We start from the raw sequence: 18,846 nt of genomic DNA, 5'->3' as shown, positions 1-18,846 counted from the left end.
TCCATGACTATTGTAACATTGCCCTTTTGACATGCATTTTCTATCTCCCGTTGTAACTTGTAGACCACATCCTTACTACAGTTTAGGGGGTCTGTATATAACCCCCATCAGGGTTCCTTAGCTCAGTCCATAATGATTCAACGGCTTCCAAACCTCTGTCACCTCTTTCTCATGTTTTGATTTTATTTTTTACCAAATTAGCAAAGCCACCCCCTCTGCCTTCCTACCTGTCCTTTTGATACAATGGGTATCCTTTGAACATGAAGCTCTCAGCTCTAATCTCCTTTCAGCCATGATTCAGTGATGCCTACAACAACGTACCTGCCAATCTGTAACTGTGCTGCAAGTTCATCTACCTTATTCCATACACCGCACACGTCCAAATACAACACCTTCAGTCCTGTATTCACTCTTTTTGATTTTGTCTGCCTTTCACGTTGGAACTCATCCAGTTTACTGCAATTTTGCCCTATCGTCAGCCTATCCTTGCTAGGAGTCTCACTACACGTTGCCTCTGTTTGTAAACCAACTACCTCATCCTCAGCACCATCACTCCAGTTCCCATCTCCCTGCCAAATTCGTTTAAACCTTCCTGAACAACTCTAGCGAGCCTGCCCACAAGGATATTGGACCCCTCAGGTTCAGGTGCAGCCCATCCCTTTTGTACAGGTCACACCTTCCCCAGAAGAGATCCCAATGATCTGTAAACCTGAACCCCTGCCCCCTGTACCAGTTCCTCAGCCACACATTCCGCTGCTAAATCATTCGATTTCTACCTCTGTGTGTCAGATTGGAGGACGCTGTCCAGCGGTGTGCCTCAGGGATCTGTACTGGGTCCAATATTGTTTGTCATATATATTAGTGATCTGGATGATGGGGTGGTAAATTGGATTAGTAAGTATACAGATGATACTAAGATAGGTGGCGTTGTGGATAATGAAGTAGGTTTTCAAAGCTTGCAGGGAGATTTAGGCCAGTTAGAAGAGTGGGCTGAAAGATGGCAGATGGAGCTTAATGCTGATAAATGTGAGGTGCTACATTTTGGTAGGACTAATCAAAATAGGATATACATGGTAAATGATAGGGCATTGAAGAATGCAGTAGAACAGAGGGATCTAGGAATAATGGTGCATAGTTCCTGAAGGTGGAATCTCATGTGGATAGGGTGGTGAAGAAAGCTTTTGGTATGCTGGCCTTTATAAATCAGAGCATTGAGTATAGGAGTTGGGATGTAATGTTGAAATTGTATAAGGCATTGGTAAGGCCAAATTTGGAGTATTGTGTACAGTTCTGGTCACTGAATTATAGGAAAGGTGTCAACAAAATAGAGAGAGTACAGAGGAGATTTACTAGAATGTAACCTGGGTTTCAGCACCTGAGTTACAGAGAAAGGTTGAACAAGTTAGGTCTTTATTCTTTGGAGCGTAGAAGGTTGAAGGGGGACTTGATAGAGGTACTTAAAATTAAGAGGGGGATAGATAGAGTTGACGTGGATAGGCTTTTTCCATTGACAGTAGGGGAGATTCAAACAAGAGGACATGAGTTGAGAGTTATAGGGCAAAAGTTTAGGGGTAACATGAGGGGAAACTTCTTTACTCAGAGAGTGGTAGCTGTGTAGAACGAGCTTCCAGCAGAAGTGGTTGAGGCAGGTTCGATGTTGTTGTTTAAAGTTAAATTGGATAGATATGTGGACAGGACAGGAATGGAGGGTTATGGGCTGAGTGCAGGTCAGTGGGACTAGGTGAGAGTAGCGTTTGGCATGGACTAGAAGGGCCGAGATGGGCTGTTTCTGTGCTGTAATTGTGATATGGTTATATGGTTACCCTCTCCGGTCCTGTATCTCTGCCCCAACTAATGGAGGCCTATCTCCCGAACACCACCTTCGCCACTTATTTGCCTGTACTGCTTCCTTCAGGGTACCTTGGACTTGGACACCGAGCTCTCTCTGTTCTTCACTATTCCCATGGGCCCTACCATTCCATGTGAGTAGTGAGCCATAATTGGTCTTCCCACAGTGCATCACCCGGCAGACTCTGGATTAAATTCCACCTGCCTTACCCAGCAATCAATATTGTCTCCGTTTGATGTTCGGGGGGATCCTGGTGTCGTTGTACTCAAGCCTTTGGGAGCCAATGTACAGTCACAGCAGGCAATGAGGGATACTGGCCTCTGTCAGCAGGAGGCTGGAACCACTGCAGACTTCTTGCTACAATAAAACAGGCCAGTTGCAATTGCACCTAGAATATTGTGCGTATTAATAGAAACAAGAGATTCTGTAGATGCTGGAAATCCGGAGCAACACATACAAAATGCTGGAGGAATTTGGCAGGTCAGGCAGCATCTGTGGAGGGGAATAAACAGTTGATATTTCAGGCAAAGAACCTTTATCAGGGCTGGAGAGGAAGATTAGAAGATGGGGAAGGGAAGGAGTACAAGTTGGCAGGTGATAGGTGAGGGGGTGGGTGGAATGAAGTGAGAAGACGGGAGGTGACAGGTGGGAAAGGTAAAGGGCTGGAGAAGAAGGGGTCTGACAAGAGAGGAGGGTGGACCATGGGAAAAGGGGAAGAGGAGAGGCACTGGAGGAGGTGATGGACAGGTACCTATCCAAACTTCTCTTAGATGCTGAAATCGAACTCATATCCACCACTTCTGCTGGCAACTCGTTCCATGTTCTCACTACCTTGAGTGGAGAAGTTACTCCTCGGGAACTCCTCGCACAGTCCCGAGGTAACCAGCAATTCGGCTTTGCTGGCGAGGCCGAAAGCTGGTTTGGATTACGTCGGGCTCCAGATGTTCTTGGACTTCTGCTGTGACCTGTCTCTTTCCTCCCCCCAGGGTCCGGACATCCAACACCCTCCGTCCTTATGCCCAGCATTACCGAAGAGGCAAGATCCTCCTCTTTTGCTGAAGGTCAGTTTCTATGTGGTTCCAATCACTGATCCCCACTTCACCCTGTGGAAGATGCCTATGTCTGTTTGGGGGTTTTGGTGCTGTTGGGGGCAAACAGGAGCCCTGTGGAAGATGCCTATGCCTGTTTGGGGGTTTTGGTGCTGTTGGGGGCAAACAGGAGCCCTGTGGAAGATGCCTATGCCTGTTTGGGGGTTTTGGTGCTGTTGGGGGCAAACAGGAGCCCTGTGGAAGATGCCTTTGTCTGTTTGGGGGTTTTGGTGCTGTGCATGTTGCTGTCAGGCCCAATGTGATGATCCCACCCCTGGTCTGAACCAGCTGTTTGGATCGTACTGTGCAGTCATACAGCTGATTGCAGCTGGATGTGGCAGATCCAGGGAGGGGTGGGGGGGGGGCTGCTTCTCTCTCTCTGGATGTAACGGAGGGAGAGTTAACTGGCCTGCAGTCCCCAGAGTGAATCTGTGTCCTAGGCCTCTCTGTAAGGAGAGAGTTATTGATCGCAGTGGCGGCCAGAGAATCGGAATTGTCCATCTCAGCCCCTCCCCGCCCTCCAGTGGGGTTAATTTCTCCCAACAGGCAGGGTGGGTGATGTCGGTGTGAGCACTCAGACTGACTGCTGTGCCCCCATCCCCTCCCTCAGCAGAGTACGGATGGACCTCTGGGCTCAGTGGGATTAACTCCCGCCTCACAGTAGCCAGCCGTGTCTCCTTACAAGCAGTGGGAGGATTGAACCCCGGTTGCTGGTACTGCAGCGGAAGGCAGAGGAGTCTGAATAAGCAGAGAGCTGGCATAAGCAGGAAGGATCGAGTCGCGACCGCCCTGTGGTTGGTGACCAGCCAGTCGGCAGTCTGAGGCTCTCCGCCCTCTGAATGAGTCCAGGGTCCGTAACCCACTAACCATCATTCAAATCAAGTAATTAACTGTACTGTGGAGAACAGTAGGGCTCTACAACGAGAAGTCAGTGCATCACTAGTACCAGCCTACTGCCATCGAGGGCATACGGTACTGTATCCCAGAAAGGTACGGAAAAGGCCAGGAACACCCTGACGGATCCCACCCACCCTGCTCATGGACTGTCTGTCCCACTCCCATCGGGGGAAGGCTACGTAGCATCTACACCAGGACCACCAGAAACAAAAACAGTTACTTTCCCCAGGCAGTAAGCCTGATCAACACCTCCCCCCACCCCACCACCATTACTTTATCATTGCCTGTCAGTCACCTGTATAGAGACACCCCTGTGCCTAGTGTCACTTTATGAGCAAGCAACCAGTCTATGAGTACAAGCTATCTTATGTATTTATATTTATTGTGTTTTTTTAAATTATTATTTTGTTCTTTACCTTATTGTGGGTGATTTTGCACTGAATTGAACTCGGAGTAACAATTATTTTGTTTCCCTTTACACTTGTCTGCTGGAAATAACAGTAAGCAATCTTGAATCATGAAATAGATTTCAACTCAGATTATGGGCAGGGTGAAGACAGTGGGATTTGTGGTTGGTGGTAAATTCCCTCCCCCCCTCCCCCCCCCATTTGTATAGAGTTCAGGACAATGCCAGTGGGTCACTGGTTCTCCAGAGCATCCTAGGAGAGTGTAACAGGAAATCAGACCAATCCTGGGAGAGTTTAAAAGGAAATCAAACCCATCCTGGGAGTGTGTAACAGGAAACCAAACCCATCCTGGGAGAGTTTAACAGGAAATCAATCCCATCCTCGGAGAATGTAACAGGAAACCGAACCCATCCTGGGAGAGTGTAACAGGAAACCAAACCAAACCCATCCTGGGAGAGTGTAACAGGAAACCAAACCAAACCCATCCTGGGAGAGTGTAACAGGAAACCGAACCCATCCTGGGAGAGTTTAACAGGAAACCGAACCCATCCTGGGAGAGTTTAACAGGAAACCAAACCCATCCTGGGAGAGTTTAACAGGAAATCATACCCATCCTGGGAGAATTTAACAGGAAATCAAACCCATCCTGGGAGAGTTTAACAGGAAACCGAACCCATCCTGGGAGAGTTTAACAGGAAATCATACCCATCCTGGGAGAGTTTAACAGGAAATCATACCCATCCTGGGAGAATTTAACAGGAAATCAAACCCATCCTGGGAGAGTTTAACAGGAAACTGAACCCATCCTGGCAGAGTGTAACAGGAAACCAAACCCATCCTGGGAGAGTTTAACAGGAAATCAAACCCATCCTGGGAGTGTGTAACAGGAATCTGAACCCATCCTGGGAGAGGTTAACAGGAAACCAAACCCATCCTGGGAGAGTTTAACAGGAAATCGAACCCATCCTGGCAGAGTGTAACAGGAAATCAAACCCATCCTGGGAGAGTTTAACAGGAAACCGAACCCATCCTGGGAGAGTTTAACAGGAAACCAAACCCATCCTGGGAGAGTTTAACAGGAAATCGAACCCATCCTGGCAGAGTGTAACAGGAAACCAAACCCATCCTGGGAGAGTTTAACACGAAATCGAACCCATCCTGGGAGAGTTTAACAGGAAACCAAACCCATCCTGGGAGAGTTTAACAGGAAATCAAACCCATCCTGGGAGTGTGTAACAGGAATCTGAACCCATCCTGGGAGAGTTTAACAGGAAACCACAAAGTCAGCCGGCTGAACATCTGTTGTTGGGAAACTTTCAAAGCTGTTATAAAAGTAACCAGGTCAGCATGGCTTTGTCAAAGTAAGGTTATGTTTGACCAAGGTACAAAGGTAAGGGGCCTGGTGAGTTTCTGGACTTGGGATCACAAAAGGTATTTGCTTAGTTGCAGAAAATGAAACCTTGTCGTATATGAGGTGATTTTATTGAGAGATATGTCCTTTCTGCTCAACGAGATGGCACTGCCCAGTTACTCCCATGTGACCAATCCCATGTGTGTTTGGAACGTGGGGGGAACTGGAGCACCTGGAAGAAACCCATGTGGTCACGGGGAGAACATACAAGATCACAAGACAGAGGAGCAGAAGTAGGCCATTCGTCCCATCGAGTCTGCTCCACCACTCCACCATGAGCTAAACTATTCTCCCATCTAGTTCCAATTTCCGGCTTTCTCCCCATATCCATTGATACCCTGACTAATTAGATATCTATCAATCTCCTCCTTAAATACCCTCAATGATCAGGCCTCCACAGCTGTATGTGGCAACAAATTCCATAAATCTTATGGCTAAAAAAATTTCTCTTCATCTCTGTTTTAAATAGGTACCCTCTAATTCTAAGACTGTGACCTCTTGTTCTGGACTCACCCACCAAGGGAAACAGCCTTTCCACATCTACTCTGTCCAATCCTTTCAATATGAGGTCTCACCAGTACCCCATAGAGCCTCTTCAACACCTCCTTACTCTTATACACTATTCCTCTTGAAATGAATGCCAACATAGCATTCGCTTTCCTTACTGCCGATCCAACTTGGTGGTTAGCCTTTAGGTTATCCTGCACGAGGACTCCCAAGTCCCTTTGCACTTCTGATTTTTGAATTTTCTCCCCATCTAAATAATAATCTGCCTGATTATTTCTTCTTCCAAAATGTACAACCGTACATTTATCAACGTTGTATCTCATCTGCCATTTCTTTGCCCACTCTCCTAAACTGACCAAGTCTCTCTGCAACCTTTCTGTTTCTTCAACACTTCCTGCTCCTCCACCTATCTTGGTGTCATCCGCAAACTTGGCCACAAAACCATTTAATCCATAATCCAAATCATCGATATACATCGTAAAAAAAAAGCGGCCCAACCGACCCCTGCGGAACACCACTAGTAACCGGCAACCAATCAGAATCGGATCCCTTTATTCCCACCCTTTGCTTTCTGCCTATCAGCCAATGCTCCACCCATTCCAATATCTTTCCTATAATTCTATGGGCTCTCATCTTATTAAGCAGCCTCTTATGCGACACCCTATCAAAGGCCTTTTGAAAATCAAAATACACAACATCCACAGCCTCTCCCTTGTCCATCTTATTTGAGATTACCTCAAAAAATTCCAATAGGTTGGTGAGGCAGGATCTTCCCTTCATGAAATCATGCTGGCTTTGGCCTATCTTGTCACGCACCTCGCGGTATTTCATAACCTCGTCCTTAAGGATCAACTCCAATAACCTTCCAACTACCGACGTCAGACTAATAGGTCTGTAATTTTCTTTATGCTGCCTCCCTCCTTTCTTAAACAGCGGAACTGTTACAGATGGTGGCGGAAATTGAACCTGGGTTACTGACACTTTAATGGTGTTATGCTAACATCTAGGCTACCGTGCTGTACTAGGACAAGAAATGGGGTAGATGGACAGTGATGTCATTGGTGAGCAGCTGATAAATGTGTTGTCACTGGTGAGCAGCTGATAACAGTGATGTCACTGGTGAGCAACTGATAGTGATGTCATTGGTGAGCAGTTGATAACAGTGATGTCACTGGTGAGCAGCTGATAACAGTGATGTCACTGGTGAGCAGCTGATAACAGTGATGTCATTGATGAGCAGCTGATAACAGTGATGTCACTGATGAGCAGGAAGGTGGGCTTGATGCTGTGGCTGCCCCTACACAGGGAGAAGAGCAGGGGCCACACCCCTGGGGTGAGAGTGGATGAAGTGTTCTGCCCCATTCTAACAGACTGAGGTCTTCCCTCCAGGAAGTTTCGAAGCCAGTTACAGATGGGTACCAAGGTGGAGGTCTGTTGAGCTTTATTTGGGGTTCTGGTGTTGTAAAAACCCGAACAAAGAATGTTTGCCCATGCTGGGCAGTAGCTGCAAGAATGAGCTTCCTCAGGGGGGTCAGGAGGGGAAATGAACTGGGTTGTGGAGAGAGCTGTGGTCAGGATAGTGATGATAAGTCTCTCGGAAGCCCTCACTGAATAAACCCCCCACAACACACGCAGTCGATATAGACACAGGCACGGTAAACACCCACAGGCATGCACAGAAACACCCTGTGTCAAATGCCCCCCCTCAAACCAAATCACCTGTCGAAGAGCCATAGAACTGCCATAGCACTGAAACAGACATTCTGAGGTCTCTCTGTGCCCCTCTGTTCATTATGTAAGAGCTACACTGGTTCACCTACCTGTGACCCCACTTTCAAAGGATGGAGGATCTGTATTCCCAGATCCCTCTGTTCTACCACACTCCTCTATGCCCTACCACTCAGTGTGTAAGACATACCCTGGTTGGTCCTCCAAAGTGCAACACCTCGCACTTGTCCGCATCCAGTTCCATTTGCCATTTTTCCAGCTGGTCCAGATCCTACTAGAAGCTGTGGTAGTCTTCTTGCCATCTACAACACCCCCAACCTCGGTGTCATCAGCAAATCCTCTTTGACAGGAATAATGTTGGCAGAGTAATCGATGGGCTGAATAGCCTAATTCTGCTCCTCTGTCTTTTGGGTTTATAATGCAGGTGCCTTTGTGCTGGGGTTTATTCTGAGGGGCTTCACGGGAGATTTACCATCACGGTCCTGGGCACAGCAGAAGCCGCTGAACTCAGTGTTAAATGGCTGACGTTGAAACCCCGGTTAGAGGCAACGCTGGTGCAGATGGCGTGAAACCAATGCCCCTGTCCCCGGCTCACACTCTGCCCTTGACCTAGGCTGGTGCAGATGGCGTGAAACCGATGCCCCTGTCCCCTGCTCACACTCTGCCCTTGACTCAGGGATGCTGATTGGCATTAGCAGGTCTCTGATGCAGATGCTGGTCTCCTCTCGGCAGGCCAGGGGAATTAAAGCCAGAAGATCAAAGTGTCCGCTCAGCAGCCACTTATCTTCAGGAAACGCGACTTTCCAGGAACCTCATTAAAAGATGTAATAATTCTTTGTGAAGCTCCTGTGTGAGCTGGAAGCAGGTGGCAGGCAGCCAGCACAAGAATCAATCCTCTCTGCTCATTAAATCACAACCTCCAGCCTGAAACAGACGCAGCACCAACACCATGAAACACAGGAACTCAATTAGAGCATTCAGTTCATCGTCTTCTCCACACTTCCAACATGGCTGACCTGCAGTAAAACCCGACACACTCCCCGGGACCCCCTATAAATACCCTGGGACCCCCTGTAAATACAGACACACTCCCCAGGACCCCCTGTAAATACTGACACACTCCCCGGGACCCCCTGTAAATACCGACACACACCCCAGGACCCCCTGTAAATACAGACACACTCCCTGGGACCCCCTGTAAATACTGACAAACTCCCCAGGAACCCCTGTAAATACTGACACACTCCCCAGGACCCAGGTAAATACAGACACACTCCCCGGGACCCCTGTAAATACTGACACACTCCCCAGGAACCCCTGTAAATACTGACACACTCCCCGGGACCCCCTGTAAATACTGACACACTCCCCAGGACCCATGTAAATACAGACACACTCCCCGGGACCCCCTGTAAATACTGACACACTCCCCAGGACCCATGTAAATACAGACACACTCCCCGGGACCCCCTGTAAATACCTACGCACTCCCCAGGACCCCCGTAAATACTCCGGGACCCCCTGTAAACACCGACACACTCCCCGGGACCCCATGTAAATACCAACACCCTCCCTGGGACCCCCTGTAAATACTGACACACTGCCCCAGCCATTCCATTCATCAGTACATCATGCTGGTCAATGAGATACCAGAATGCAGAATGCAGAGAAAGGGCAGTGCAGACAGATACATATGTTGCAAGGCCACAATTAAGTAGATTTATGGATCATGGGATCAAAGATTCATTTCTTAACATACAAGAGGTTCAATAGTGGGGTAGAAGCTGTCTACGAGAGGACAGCTTATGAGATGTCCCGCAGTGGTGTAGAACATTAGAAAGTCTAATGGGTCATTTAGGACAGGGGTTCCCAAACTTTTTTGCACCGCGGACCGGTTTAGTATTGACAATATTCTTGCGGACCAGCCGACCGGGGGAAGGTGTTCAAGTCGGGTTAAACTCACCTCAACTTGTCTTTTACAGTTAGGGTTGCCAACTTTCTCACTCCCAAATAAGGGATAAAAATAGCAGTCAAATCGCGGGACACGTTGCCCCAGGAGACTATCATGACCATGAAGCCTTGCGCGGGCACCTGTGTGCGCGTGCGTGACGCGCGCATGTGCGTAAGTGCCGATTTTTTTCCCTCACCAATTGGTTTTGCCTTCATCTTCCCGACTATACTGTACATACATTATTTCTACTTTATATAGGCTGTGTATTTATCATATCATTCCTGCTTTTACTATATGTTAGTGTCATTTATTTTCGGTTTTATGTGTTACTTGGTATGATTTGGTAGGTTATTTTTTGGGTCTGAGAACGCTCAAAAATTGTTCCCATATATATTAATGGTAATTGCTTCTTCGCTTCCATGCCATCTTGGCACGAAAGGTTTCATAGGAACGCTGTACCTTAGCGGGGGAAATACGGGACAAAGCAATTTAACCCAGTATACGGGATGTCCCGGCAAATACGGGACAGTTGGCAACCCTATGTTCAAGTTCAACAGTGCGTGACTGGGAATGAGGAAAGGTACAGCTGACTCATATCGTTTCCTCACGGCCCGGTACCGGTCTGCAGCCCGTGGTTGGGGACCGCTGGTTTAGGAGACTCCTGGATAGGTAAATGGAGCTTAGAAAAATAGAGGGCTATGGGTAATCCTAGGTAATTTCTAAAGTAAGTACATATTCGGCAAAACATTGTGGGCCGAAGGGCCTGTATTGCGCTGTAGGTTTTCGACCTTCCTAACAGGCCATTCAGACCAACGAAGCTTGCCAAAATCCTATTCACATAGTGTGTTGAAATAACTATTGAGTTTTTCCATGTGTAGGTAGTTTGTTCCATGTGTCCATAATTCACTGTGTGAAGAAATGCTTCCTGATTTAGAAATGCTTCCTGATGTTTGTATGAAATCTCCCCTTAACCATTCTCCACCTTTGGGCCCCGTGTCCTTGATGGGTTAATTGTGAAGTAGCAACTGGCATTCACTTTACTTGTACCCTTAATGATTTTAAACACTTCTACCATGTCTCCTCTCATTCTACATCTACTTAGGCTAAAAAGATTAAATTCTTCCAATCTTTCTTCATACCTCATACCCTGCAGACCTGGAATGAGCCTAGTCACCCTTCTGTGGACTCTCTCCAGTGCCTTCACCTCCCTCACACAATATGGAGACCAAAATTGTACAGAATATTCAAGATGTGGCCTCAGAAACACATAACACAGTTTAAGGAGAACATCCCCAGACTTGAACTCCACTGAACGCGTTATACAGCTCAACGATCTGTTAGCCTTCCTATTCCAGATGTAGATAGTGATGAGTCTACCAGGGAGCCCAAATCCCTCTCGTACAACCAACACACACAAAATGCTGGTGAACGCAGCGGGCCAGGCAGCATCCATAGGAAGAGGTGCAGTCGACGTTTCAGGCCGAGACCCTTTGTCAGGACTAACTGAAAGAAGAGTTAGTAAGAGATTTGAAAGTGGGAGGAGGAGGGGGAGATCCAAAATGATAGGAGAAGACAGGAGGGGGAGGGATGGAGCCAAGAGCTGGACAGGTGATTGGCAAAGGGGATATGAGAGGATCAGGGGACAGGAAGCCCAGGGAGAAGGAAAAGGGGAGGAGAGCACCAGAGGAAGATGGAGAACAGGCAAGGAGTTATAGTGAGAGGGAAAGAGAGAAGAAAAAAATAAAAATTAGGGATGGGGTAAGAAGGGGAGGAGGAGCATTAACAGAAGTTAGGGAAATCAACGTTCATGCCATCAGGTTGGAGGCTACCCAGACGGAATATAAGGTGTGGTTCCTCCAACCTGAGTGTGGCTTCATCTTTACAGTAGAGGAGGTCATGGATTGACATATCAGAATGGAAATGGGACATGGAATTAAAATGTGTGGCCACTGGGAGATCCTGCTTTCTCTGGCGGACAGAGCGTAGGTGTTCAGTGAAGTGGTCTCCCAATCTGCGTCGGGTGTCGCCAATATATAGAAGGCCACATCAGGAGCACCGGACGCAGTATATCACCCCAGCTGACTCACAGGTGAAGTGTCTCTCATACAGCGCATTTTCTAAATCAAGACTCCCAACTTTATAGTTACATCTAATATTCTACTTCCCATATATATTTTTCATTTACTTATATTTAATTTCATCTGCCATTTATCTGCCCACATCTGGATTTTGTTTAGATCGAACTGTATTGATTCTGCTGCCTGAATGTTATCAGATAATCCCCCTAATTTTGTGTCACCGGTAAACTTTACTAGTTTATTTGTTATGTGATTATCCAAATCATTAATGTAAATTGAAAACTGCAGAGGCCCCAAAACTGATCCCTGCATAGTGGTGTAGAAGCTGCCCATGAGAGGACAGCATAGGGGAGGTCTGAAGAGGGGAAGATGCTGTCTGTGAGCTTCTGGTACACACCCTTGGGCTTTTGTATCTTCTGCGAGATTGCAGAGGGGAGAAGAGAGAATGTCCGGGTAAGGTCCATGTGTATGCTGGCTGCTTTCTTGTCACCAAGTCAATGGAGTGAGGCTGGTTTGCATGTGCTGGACTGGGTTGTGTTCACAACTCTGCGTTCTCCTGCGCTCGTGGGTAGGGCAGTTGGTATATCAGGCTCTGATGCTTCCAGCTGGACAACCGGCCCTGCATGGGAGACTGGTGTGGAGGGTGAGGATCCCGACAAAGTTGGCCACCTGAAACCAGCCCCTGACGGCACACAGGAATGGTCCTGTGGAAGATCCAGACCGACCAGGAGAGGAATCAGGTGTAGCACAGACTCTCACCAAAGTGCTGCCCTGTCCTCCTGTGGTGAAAATGCGAAACTGGGGAGGTATGAGTGGTGGCCAGTACCCCTCTCACTGCCCCGTAGGCCAGGATGGACGTGAGATACGGTTAGTGCAGAAGTTGGGAGATTCGGTCACGTCTGGACACCACAAAATGCTGAAAGAACTCAGCAGGGGAATAAATCATTAACGTTTCAGGCCAGCAGAGGTCTGAAATGCACATCCTCAGACAGTGTTTTTCATAGACACAAACAACACATTTCACTCTATATTCCTATGTTGTGTTGTACGTGTAATAAGTAAAACTAATCTTTATCTTTGAGCAGAAAGCTGTCCACAGGGCTGACATCCCGCTTGTCTCCAATGTACCGGTGCTGGAGTGCTGGACACTATCGCAGAATGAGAGCTGTGGCCAGGGTACACCACCCATCTCTGCTGCCCAGGAGTGCTGCTGTCTGTTCACAAGGGAGGGCACAGGTAGGTCCACTGTGCCCAGTGCGGACAGGCCAGTCTCCGAGGGACACTGTTCCACACCTGTCTCCCCAAACCCCAGCAAATCCTCCCCTCTCCACTGTCCCTTCCCCGTACCCTCCCTCTCTCCATCCCCTAATCTCCTCTTCGTCCCCACTCCGTCTCCCATCCCCCATCCCCCTTCCCTCTTCCTCCTTTTCCTCTGTCTCCCATCTCCTAACATCCTTCCAGTCCACATCCCCACCTCTCCACACTCCTCCCCCATTCCTTCATCCGCTCCCCATTCCCCCTCCCCTCCCCGTCACCCTGTCCCCTTCCCCCTGCCCCACGGATAGGTGAAGGGGGGTTTGCAATCCATGCCCACGGCATCATTGTGTTTGTTCTAGGTACAGTGAGGGGGTTTGCCATTCCTGGGACTATGCTGAGAGGCCCGGATGGACACAGCCATGGAACTGGATAATTTCCAGACGGTGCCCCAGGCCATGGACAAGTCATCCGTAAAGCCGGGCTGGTGCGTCTCTTACCCAGTCAGCTTCCAGGTGTCGCTGACCAGCTTCCTGACACTGGAGATCGTGCTGGCGTTCGGCAGCAACCTGACGGTGCTGGTCCTGTACTGCGTGCAGAGCGGCCTGGTAGACTCGGTCAGTAACGTGGTGACCATCAACCTGCACGTGCTGGACCTCATCATCTGCCTGGTGTGCGTCCCCCTGACCATCACCGTGGTGCTGACCCCGCTGGACAGTGACCTGGCGCTCCTCTGCTGTTTCCACGAGGCCTGTGTCACCTTTGCCAGCGTGGCCACCGCCATCAACGTGCTGGTGATCAGCCTGGACCGCTACGACATCTCGGTGCGGCCGGCCAACAGGCTGCTGACACTGGGCCGGGCAGTGCTGCTGCTGGCTGCCGTCTGGCTCCTCTCGCTGCTGGTCTTCTTCACGCCCTTCATCGAGGCCGAGTTCTTCAGGGCGCCGCTGCAAGGTCCCGCCGGGCGCAACCGCAGCCTGCTGTGCGTCGGCACCGAAGAGTACCGGCGCCGGCCTGCCGCCTACGGCCACCTCTTCCTGCAGGTCCCCAGCTTCTGCTTGGCTGCCGCGGGCATGCTGGCCGCCTATTCCCGCATCCTGAAGGCGCTCGACATCCGCGTCGGCAACCACTTCGGCCGCGGGCAGAAGCGCAAGAGCAGGAGGCAGCGACAACGGCGGCGCCGGAAGAGGAAGGGCGCGGCGGCGGGGACGGGCTCGCTCAGCGCCCAGTACGAGAGCCGGAGGCCGTCCCCCGCCGTGGGAGGACCGCCCCCCGCGCTGGGCGTCCACGCCTCGGTGTCGGTGATCATTGCGCTGCGGCGGGCAGTCAGGCGGCACCGGGACCGACGGCAGAGGCAGAGGCGGGTGTTCCGGATGTCGCTGCTCACCGTCTGCACCTTCCTGCTGTGCTGGGCCCCCGTCTCCGTGGTCCACGTGCTGCTGCTGTGCCTGGGGCCCAGCGACCGGCTGATCCGCCTGCGCCTCTGCGGCCTGGCCCTGGCCTACGCCACCACCGTCTTCCACCCGCTGCTGTACGCCTTCGCCCGACACAAGTTCCGTCAGGTCCTCAAGAGCAAGGTGAAGAAGCGGGTAGTGTCCGTGTTGCAAGTTGACCCTGCGCCCAGTGCCACTGTCATCCACAACTCCTGGGTGGAGACTGGCAAGGCTCAGCAGGTGGGGGCAGCTGGGGCCCCCTCCCAGCCCCTGGCCTGATCCTCCACACCAGCAGCACTTCCCCCAATCCCACCTTGAATGCCACCCTCAATCCCTCCTTCCCTCAATTGCCCCATTCTTCCACCAGTCCCACCTTCAATTACCCTCATTCCCCCATTCCACCCACAATCACCCCATTCCCCCAATCCCACCCGCAATCACCCCATTCCCCCAATCCCACCCGCAATCACCCCATTCCCCCAATCCCACCCTCAATCACCCCATTCCCCAATCCCATCCTCAATCACCCCATTCCTCTAATCCCATCCTCAATCACCCCATTCCCCCAATCCCACCCTCAATCACCCCATTCCCCCAATCCCAACCTCAATCACCCCATTCCTCTAATCCCATCCTCAATCACCCCAATCCTCTAATCCCACCCTCATTCCCCCAATCGCTCCCTCAATCACCCCATTCCCCCAATCCCACCCTCAATCACCCCATTCCCCCAATCCCATCCTCAATCACCCCATTCCCCCAATCCCATCCTCAATCACCCCATTCCCCCAATCCCAACCTCAATCACCCCAATCCTCTAATCCCACCTTCATTCCCCCAATCGCTCCCTCAATCACCCCATTCCCCCAATCCCACCCTCAATCACCCCATTCCCCCAATCCCATCCTCAATCACCCCAATCCTCTAATCCCACCTTCATTCCCCCAATCGCTCCCTCAATCACCCCATTCCCCCAATCCCATCCTCAATCACCCCATTCCCCCAATCCCATCCTCAATCACCCCATTCCTCTAATCCCATCCTCAATCACCCCCATTCCTCTAATCCAACCCTCAATCACTTCCATTCCCCCAATCCCACCCTCAATTACCCCCATTACCCCAATTTCACTCTCAATCACCTCTTTCCTCCCTCAAACCCCCAATCGTACCTTCAATTCTCCTATCCTTGATCTGGCTCACCCACCTTCCCCAAGCCCCTTCCTCCATCCCTCCCTCTCCCACCCTCAATTCCTCCCTGAAGTACCACTATCCCTCCCTCTCCCACCCTCAGTCCCAACCTCAAACACCAGCATCTTCCCCAAACTCCACCCTCAGACCGCCCTTTCCATCTCCTCCTCCCTCCCAGAACCAGTGGCAGCAAGGTCCTGCCCCTACAGGACCCTTCAGCACCCAAAGCCCTGTCCCTACCCTTGACATCATCCAGTGGAACATGGCAGTGCATAGGTTAAACCAGTCCCAGAACCACAGCCAGTAGAGGGGTCTATCCAACAACCCCTCACCTAGGCCCCACATCCCTCCCACCCTCACCTGGGCCCCACATCCCTCCCACTCTCACCTCTTTTGTACGGAGGCTCCAAGCTGCCTCTGGAGAGAAGGTAAAGTGACGGTGTGGCCCGTGTGACACAAAGTTGGGAGGCAGGAGTGGTGTCCCACTAGGAGACGGAGGTTACTGCAACATACGGCTGCCAGAAGAACCCAGTGCTCCACTGGACACAAAACTGCAGGAGTTGACACCGACCACAGACTCACCTGGACAGACAGATACTGTGCCCCAGGCCAGATCTGCTGGGTATCCTATGGGTCGTGACTCATCTCCTGACGCACCAAGCTCACTGCACAGGTACAGTGTGATTGAACTCCAGCAGGCACAGGTCAGGAGTGTGATCGAACTCTCTCCAGTGGCCTGGGTGAGCGCAGCACTGTCCGGAACAAAGAACCCACTGGATCTGCCCTGCCCACCATACGAAACAAACACCCTGCCCCCCCAGTACCGGCACACTGAGGCTGCAGTATTCACTGTCTACAGAATTCACTCCCCCCAGAACGGTGACTCTACCTCCAAGAACAAAGGCACTTGGTGTGGGGAGACACCACCACCTTGCAGGGTCCCCATCACCCTGGCTTGGAAACATCTTGCTGGTCCTTCCCCGTCGTTAGGTCTAAGCCCTGACCTCCCTCCAACCAGCACTGTGGTGAACACTTTCACCGGAAGGACTGCTAAGGGCACCTCAGCCCCTCCTTTTTGAGGGCAATAAACACTGACTGACTAACAGGAGGAGTTTTGTTCTTTCAGAATCTCATAAACCCTCAGAGTGCAGAGGTAGGGCCGACTAATGGGTCAGCATGGAGATGGACCCACAGTGCGGAGGTGGTGCCAAGTGTCAGTGAAGAGATGGGACCCACAGTGCAGTGGTAGGACCCTCAGATCACAGAGCATGGTGGTGGGGTCAACCAACCAGTCAGCCTGGACGTGGGACCCTTAGAGTGCGGAGGGGGACCCCCGGACTACAGAGTGCGGAGGGGGACCCTCAGAGGGCGGAGCTGGGACCCTCCAAGCATGGAGGCAGCTTCTACTAATGTGGAGACTGATAATTCTACTGACCGCAAAGCTTGGGAACTTGGTGAATTGGGAAAGAGATTTTGAAAAATGTGGAGGGTTAAATTATGAAAATACATCTATGAAAGTGTAAGGCTGAGGCTAAAAGAGTACAGGCAGGAGTGATTCAGTCAGAGTAAGAAATGACTAGTCTTCAAATCACAGTGGTACAGACAGAAAGTGCCCCTTCAGCCCAAATCATGTATGCTGATTTTTGTCTGTCTACACACGAATTCCATTTATGCACATTAAGACCTTGTTCTTTTGTATCTTGCCTGTTTAATTGTTGTCTAACGTCTCCGAAACATGGTGATTGTTGACATTTAATAGAAACAGGCCCTTCAACCTAACTGCTCGTGATCTACTCCCTTCACCATTGTCTGGCCCATACCTCTCAATTCCTGCCCAAATGTCTTTTAGAGCATTGAACAAACAGTACCAGACCTCTGGGCCACAATGTTGTGCCGGCCTGTAAGATCAATCTAACCCTTCCCTCCCACAGTGCTCTCCATTTTCCTATCATCCATCTGGCTTTCTGGGTCTGCCTCGACGCCTGCCCTTGGCAGTGTGATCCGTACCCACACCTCTCTTTCAAAAAAACCTACCTCTGACATCTCTTCCCACCCCACCCCTCTACTTTCCTCCAATCACCTGAAATGATGCCCTTTAGCATTAGATATTTCCACCCTGAAACAAAGGCTCTGACTGTCTCCTCAATCTGTGCCTCATCATCTTGTGCTCAAATTGTAATTTTACGCCCCTGTATCCCTTCCTCTGACAATAGTAATTGAGTAGAAATACAAGGACCCAAAAACTTCTTTGTCTTGTATTTCTACACAATTAAATCTTAAATAAGATGTATCATATTTCCAAACAATTTAATTGTATTTCTACTCAACTAAGTTTTTTTTTGAAATACAGAGCAGAACAGGCCCTTACTGAACTGCGAGCCGCGCTGCCCAGCAATTCCTCAGTTTAATCCTAGCCTAATCAGGGGGCAAGTTACAATGACTGGTATGTCTTCAGACTGTGGGAGGAAATCAGAGCACCCAGAGGAAACCCACGCGATCACGGGGAGAACGTACAAACTCCTTACAGGGAGTGGCGGGAATTGAACCTGGGTCGCTGGTACCACAAAGCGTTTTGCTTACCACTACGCTACTGTGCCATCTCAAAAGTGAATTAAAAGTATTAAATAAGATACTTTTAAGAGACTCTTAAATAGGCAAATGGTTGATGGAAAATGGAGACTATATGGGAGAGAAATGTTATATTGATCTTGAAGCAGATTATGGCACAATACTGTGGGCCGAATGGCTCATGCTATGTCCTATCTCTTTCTGAAGGGCAGCCTGTGCTGGCTCCGAGGTCCCTGGGAGGACACACCACCCTCGCACTCTCTTTGCATCAGCACTCGTCTGGAGCTGGAAGAGTGCTGGTTATGTTACAGTTCAAATGGTACTGGTGTGTTTCTGGGTTCGGAGCCGGGAAGGTGGGTGCGGTTGGAAACAGAGCCAACAATGATTAATTCAGAGCAGGTTCTGGGAGAGCTGTTGATGTAGGGCAAACCCCAGTGTACAGTTCCTGTAGCCTTCAGCCATTTTTCTGGTCTCCAGTTCAGATT

At 50.1% G+C, this 18,846-nt stretch overlaps 1 protein-coding gene across 1 annotated transcript in view; it reads left to right on the top strand.

The window, feature by feature from the left end:
- Positions 1-18,501, top strand: part of LOC140210933 (G-protein coupled receptor 22-like) — a 28,768-nt gene extending 10,267 nt beyond the window's left edge. Inside the window, exons 2-4 of the mRNA XM_072280203.1 lie at positions 2,836-2,910; positions 13,002-13,152; positions 13,533-18,501. Of these exons, the coding sequence (XP_072136304.1) occupies positions 13,581-14,882 (1,302 nt within the window). The 5' untranslated portion in view covers positions 2,836-2,910; positions 13,002-13,152; positions 13,533-13,580 and the 3' untranslated portion in view covers positions 14,883-18,501. The remainder of the gene's footprint in view (positions 1-2,835; positions 2,911-13,001; positions 13,153-13,532) is intronic.
- The last annotated feature ends 345 nt before the right edge of the window (positions 18,502-18,846 follow it).

The sequence above is a fragment of the Mobula birostris genome, chromosome 16 (assembly GCF_030028105.1).
Source record: "Mobula birostris isolate sMobBir1 chromosome 16, sMobBir1.hap1, whole genome shotgun sequence".
Lineage (NCBI taxonomy): Eukaryota > Metazoa > Chordata > Chondrichthyes > Myliobatiformes > Myliobatidae > Mobula > Mobula birostris.
This window is presented reverse-complemented; position numbering and strand designations above follow the sequence as displayed.